This window comes from Kryptolebias marmoratus, linkage group LG18 (assembly GCF_001649575.2).
Source record: "Kryptolebias marmoratus isolate JLee-2015 linkage group LG18, ASM164957v2, whole genome shotgun sequence".
NCBI lineage: Eukaryota > Metazoa > Chordata > Actinopteri > Cyprinodontiformes > Rivulidae > Kryptolebias > Kryptolebias marmoratus.
In genome coordinates this window covers 10,345,315-10,351,456 of record NC_051447.1, presented here as the reverse complement: position 1 = coordinate 10,351,456, position 6,142 = coordinate 10,345,315, and the positions used below count along the sequence as shown (strand labels likewise).

General features: G+C 40.3%; 1 protein-coding gene across 1 annotated transcript; it reads left to right on the top strand.

Moving 5' to 3' along the window:
* Positions 1-794: 794 nt before the first annotated feature.
* fam3c (FAM3 metabolism regulating signaling molecule C) lies at positions 795-5,915 on the top strand. The gene is made up of 10 exons (XM_017411450.3): positions 795-912; positions 1,289-1,351; positions 1,445-1,549; positions 2,044-2,070; positions 2,210-2,333; positions 3,684-3,742; positions 3,896-3,946; positions 4,029-4,113; positions 4,218-4,344; positions 5,148-5,915. Exons 2-10 carry the CDS (start codon positions 1,336-1,338, stop codon positions 5,235-5,237), a joined length of 684 nt encoding a protein of 227 aa, XP_017266939.1. The 5' UTR covers positions 795-912; positions 1,289-1,335; the 3' UTR covers positions 5,238-5,915.
* Positions 5,916-6,142: the final 227 nt, after the last annotated feature.

The window sequence follows — 6,142 nt, the reverse complement described above, 5'->3', positions numbered from 1 at the left end:
TTACTCGTGTTTCTGTAACGTATATGTTTCCTTGAGTGTTACAGTGGTGTTTAAATAATCACTTTAGCTCATATATGTGTTGTTTTATAAAGTATTTTCTGTTCGCAAGTGCAGACACAATAAACAAGGCAGACAAAAACAGAAAACCAAGTGTTGAGCTTTATTTTGTCCATCAGGGGGCAGTAACGGCGCTCAACATGTCCAGACTTCCTCAAAATTGGTGAAGAAGAACGTAAAAACAAAGATTTTGTTCAACAGACATCTCACGTCGCCATAAATCAGTGCAAGATTAAAAGAGCAACATGCTTCTAAGGGTGGCTCAGTTTTAAATGTAATGAAAGATTAACCCTTTAGAATCAAAAATTAGGTTTAAATATCTTGAATTTCTAAATAGGGTGTTTTTTTAAAAAAAAAAACTCTCTAAACCAACTGGTAACAAGTATTTATTGTTTGTTAGATAAAAATAAACAAAATCAACTTTCTTTAAGAGAATTTTAAAGTCACTGTATTCAGTATGTCAGTAATAAATGTATTAATGCTCATAGTCAGAAAACTGACTAAACAATTAAGAGTGAAAGTTATTATTTTTTTGTTTCATTTATTTAGTTAGTTATCTGATCTTTCAACTCTCACATTAGATCTACATTATTTCAATCACTTTTGTTTTAATTGGTTCCTCTGACTGACTTCAAAACAGAGAGAAAAAAAAGATTGTTTTAGCTGGTAAAGTCCAAAAAGCACTTCCTTTGTTCGTTTTCTTTTTGCGCACACATTCTACTTCGTCTTTGCTTTTCCCGACAGAGTGGTGCATCTTAAAATTTCATGATCTCTGCAGCTGAGTCGGAAGTAGCAGGAAAAGTCAGCTCCGCTCAGGTTGATCAAGTAAATCAAGTCTCTGTATTTCCTGAGCAGGTAAGAGCGTAATAAAGCTTCAATTAAAACAGAGGTATTGTTACGAATGTTACGTTGCGGTTGTGCCAAGTTAGCCCCAAAAGTACGACGTTATTATTGTACATTATTGACAAATCGAGAAGAGAGAAGATAACGGTAGACGCTACAGCTGTTGCTAGCTAGTTAGCCGCTGTAAATTAAAGCGTAAGATTGTATACACCGTCACAGAAATAATTTGATGCTGATATTAATTGTTTCGTTTTAACAACTGAATTCAATGACAGAGAAATAGTCAAGTTTATTTAAGGGAAAAACCCGTAAGTTTATGTCGCTCTGACTCCTGACGTCGACTCTGAGATAAGCGCTAACAAAGTTATCCGCATTGATTTCACTCAAGGTTTTTTTGGCTACGAGGGCAAGAGAGGTAGTCAGAGGCTTGCCAAGATGCTCAGAGCTGGTGGTACGTGAGTTTCTCATAATGTAGTAACTTATGGCTACAACAGAGCAAAAAATAACAAATGTAACTTCTGTTTTCCTGTGTGTTTAATTGCAGGTATTTTGAAGTTAGCGGCGCTGATTTTAGCGTTTCTCCTCGCCGTCTTTCTGGCTTTTCAACTCCTGGAGATTAACGTGGACTTCAAGTTTGGCGGAGTGATGTGTGAGTAATAAGTAGTGTTTAATAAACTCGTAAAACCTCAGCAAGCGGGACGATCATTACTGTGAAAGAAATGCTACACCCGTGTGTTTTTTTGTTTTTAAAGGTGCAGCGTTTATTTAGCTCTTGAAAGAGAGCTTTGTCAGGAGTAAAAATGCTGTGGGGTTTAAGTTTGTTTTACAGTTAAGGCACTCCTTTGGCTGGCCATTGTGTAGTGCTACAAAGCAAGATTTGCTTAAGAAAATCAGACTCGCCTTTCGTGTTTTCAACGTTTCCCTTCTGCGACACACCTGATACTGGGAAAACGTGTAAATTATGCAGAACCAGGGGGTTGGGTGAGGGGGTGGGGAGTCTGTCAGAGATGGAAGAGGAAACCGGAGCCGTCGTTTGTTTGGCGGCTTCGACAAATGACATGAGCTCAAGATTTACAACAAGACAAAACTGTGGCTGATGTCATTCACACGATTACTTAATATGTATCTCCTTCTTCTTTTCAGCAAAATCTTTGCCCGTGAATGTAGCACGTAAGTGTTCTCTTGCCTTGACATTGTTTTAATCTTATCAGCATAAGAAAGATCCTCATGACTTGAATGCTTTTTAGAGACGCACTTTAAAGTTTAACTGCATATAGGGGAATCGTGATTTTTTTGTGTGTGTTCACAGCAACGAAGCCAACCCCACATAAATGCGGGCTGTCCAAGGCATGTCCCCCTGGACATTTTGCCTTCAAGATGACGAGCGGGGCCGCCAGCGTGGTCGGGCCCAGAATCTGTCTGGAAGACAAACTGTAAGAACGCAAAACATCCATATTAGCTGGGGCAAATTGATTATATTTGTTTGTTTATTTTGTTGTTGACTGATTTAGCATTACCAGTGGCTTCTTAATCTCATCAGTGCAACTCATTTTAAGTGATAAAAAGAAGCAAAGAGTTCTCGCTTAATACAATAAAAGATAGCGTCCCTATCAAATTGTTCCAGCTCTGCTAAAGGAATAACGTGCCACGGTCACAAACGACGACTTTGTGGTTAGCACTGTTGCCTCACAGCTAGAAGGACCTGGGTTCCAGCCCCGAGTTGGACCCAAGGTCTTTCTGTGTGGAGTTTGTGTGGTTTTTCTACCACGGGCTAAAAACACACCTGTTAGGCCGCCTTGAGGCCCAGGCCTCCCTTGAAAAAAAGACACATCTGTGATCTCAGTGGGATTTGCCAGTGTAATTAAAGGTTAATAATAAACATGGCTGCTCCCGCTTCAGGAAGTTAACGTGGCTGTAAATATCAAATTTGAACGACTGCAGCTTGGCTTGCTTAGCGAAACAACATTGGTTTGTGTGGCTTCCTTTGCCAGTCTGAAACAAACAGAGTTGAAACCAGATGTTGACATACTCTGTATAAAAAGACAGACTCGTTGTCTGACTTCAAATAAGACTACACCTTTCTTGTTTTAGGGCAGTTAAGAGTTTCAAAATGATTTCTGTTTGTTAAATGCCCAAATAATGAGAGAGAGGATTTTTTTTTTTCTATTACTTTCTTCAAGTCACAAGTTTACATACAGTTCTTAGTATTTGGTAGCATTGCCTTGAAACAGTGTGACTTGGATCAAACGTTTTGGATTTCCTTCAACAAGCTTCTCACAACAGTTTGCTGGAATTTTTGTCCCACTCCTCTTGGCAGAACTGGTGGATCTGAGTCAGGTTTGTAGGCCACTTTGGCCCCACGTGCCCTTTCAGTTCTTTCTTCAAATGGTCTATAAAATTGAGATCAGGACTTTGTGATGACAGAACCCGTCTCCTTCCTGAGTTGCGTGACGGCAGGCCAACCCCACGCCGTTTACACTCGTGTATAAATGTTGGAACGGATCGACGTGGTGCCTTCAGGCATATCTTGGCTGATTCCTTTTGATTGGATTTTCGCGTGATGTCACGCACAGAGAACAATGTGTTTGAGGCGTAACTCGGCATGAATCCACAGGTGTGCCTCTAAAGAACTCAGATGTTGCCAACTAATCTATCAAAAGCTTTCGAAGCCATGACATCATCTGGGTTTTGCTGAATATTTAAAAGGCAGAGCAATCTTAATGTATGCAAACCTCTGACTATAAGGAAAGTAACAAAACCTGTGTTTCTGCTCTTTGCTGTAGATTAATGAGCGGCGTGAAGAACAACGTTGGTAGAGGAATCAACATCGCTCTGGTTAATGGTAAGCGCAGCTGAAGTCTCACACCTCGAAGCAAAACAACTCTTAAATGAGAGCATCTGCTTGTTGATTCCTTGTGTTAATGAACTGCTTTCCTTATTTTGGACTCGGTGGATTCTTCTTGTTCTAATTAATTGTAATGAATTTTCTTTCCAGGAAAAACAGGGGAAGCTATTAAGACAATTTACTTTGACATGTGGGCAGGAGGTCAGTCTACGTCAGATTTCTGTTATTTTTTCAGCCATTTAAATGCGTTCACATCGCATTAACCCTGTGTGACCTTGTGCAGATGTGGCTCCCTTTATTACGTTCCTGAAGGAAATCGAAGAGGGAACAATTGTAATGATGGCGTCATTTGATGATCCCGCAACAAAGTAAGAATTGAAGCTTTTCCGCTGTTCGGATTCCCACGTTCAGTTTAACGCTCTGTCTTGCTTCGTGTTATGGTTCAGAGTTATCACACCTTCTTTGGTTGCAGACTCAATGACGAAGCCAAGAAGCTGATCGCTGATCTGGGCAGCACGGCCGTGAACAGTTTGGGCTTCCGGGATAACTGGGTTTTCGTAGGAGGGAAAGGCATCAAGACCAAGAGTCCGTTTGAGCAGGTAACCTGATCCCACATAAACCAATATCTTTTTCTCACCTGCCACTAAAGATTAAGGGGGGGCGAAAATAAATCAAATGTTTTGGGATATTTGAATTTTAAAAACATTGTGTTTCCTAGGGGGCTGTGCTCTATGGAACAACATTGTTGTGAATTTTTTAAATGTGACAACCTTTCACATGAGTAATGCAGACATGCAGCACAGCAGGTTTAATACCCCCCCCCCCCCAAAAAAAAAAAAAAAAAAAAAAAAAAAAAAAAAAAAAAAAAAAAAAAAAAAAAACAAGAAGTGTATTCAGAAACAGCAGTGTGCCTTTCGAGAAGTGCTGAAACTTAACCCAAGAGTTCGGCAAAAGACTAAAATGTTTCAGTCTAACTGGTTTGGTGAGCTGTGGCGTGTGGCCTTTGAAACTGTTTTTGAAGCAAATTTACTCTCTTTGTGTGCAGATCTCATCCTTTTCATGCTTAAATGTTTGCAGTGGGAGAGTCACAATGCATGAAACAAGAACCGTCTTATGTGTATACAGTTGAGCAAGAGCTGTTTCATTTCCTGAGAAGCCAAACTTAACAGCTGCAGTCTTTCCCCCTGTATGTGTGTGTGTGTCTGACGCAAGCTTGTAATATGTAAACTTTTGTAAATTATTTCTAGTACAGTCTGGGTTCTTTATCAGAGACAGCCTAACTTTGTTTCCTTATTTTTTTTCCCCCTGTTTAGTCGATTAGCCTATTTGACGTGTACCAGTGCTTGCTACTTCCTGGTCCCCCCCCCCCGCTCATCACGCTGTGTGTGTTTTACCTCCTCAGCACATAAAGAACAGCGGAGACACCAACAAATATGAGGGCTGGCCCGAGGTCTTGGAGATGGAAGGCTGCGTACCCCAGAGGCACAACTGATCCCCAGTCTTTCCTCGCGCCTCCGTTCACACTGGAATGTTTTTTAACGGCCGCAGCTCTTTAGGGCTGACAACCTCTCATCTCAAAGCGTTTTTCAGATTTGCCATGTTCGGGAAAACAAAACTGCAGGGACCCCTTCAGTCAGAGCGGGAAGAGCTTGGACCAGCTGCACTTGTGTTCGGTGCTCACATCGGCGCTTCCTGGTCTTTTTTAACGGGAGGTACAGTGGAGCGCTCCGAGTGGAAGAGATTCATCTTTGATTATTAGTTTTCTATCAGCCTCCGTATCTTTAAAACCCAAAGACCTCGCTTTGGCAGACTGTTGCATTATTTTTGATAAAAAAAAAAAAAGAAAAAAGAACGTCGTGGCCCGCATTTTAAGGAAGGGCTAAACTATAACTTTTTTTTTTTCTTACCTGCCTTAAATCCACTTTTTGTACCTGTTTAACCAAGTTTTTTTTTTTTGTTTGTTTTGTTTTGGTTTTTTTTTGCTCGAGTCATTTTCAGAAAACTAGAAGCAACAAACACTGAGATGCGTCATCGTAACCAAACGTACCAAACTGAATGTGAAATCTGTACATATTTCTTTAGATGGGAAGGCAAATTGAAAATAATTTAATTTAATAAATATTGTAATAAAAATAATATAATTTCTTGAAATAAACAATATTGTAATTGTGTTGTGCGTCGGCTTCTTTCAGCTACAGCCAGATATGGCTTGTGAATTTTGTTCACATGAAGAAAGTCATTCTAAGGTATCAGTTAAAGCCGTAATCAGCACGGGGATCGTGACTTTTTGCGGTTTCCAGTCAAACCCAGGCTGCTCAGCTTTTACCCTGAAAGATCTGGTTTAACAACTGAGACGTCGTGGGGGAAACAAGGATGAGAGCAACAAGTAAAACAGGT

What these genes read in the sequence shown, in the direction of transcription:
- fam3c (XM_017411450.3), top strand. An exon ending in CAACATCGCTCTGGTTAATG is followed by an intron (nt 3,743 to 3,895) that starts GTAAGCGCAGCT and finishes TTTTCTTTCCAG; the next exon opens with GAAAAACAGGGGAAGCTATT. An exon ending in CTTTGACATGTGGGCAGGAG is followed by an intron (nt 3,947 to 4,028) that starts GTCAGTCTACGT and finishes GACCTTGTGCAG; the next exon opens with ATGTGGCTCCCTTTATTACG.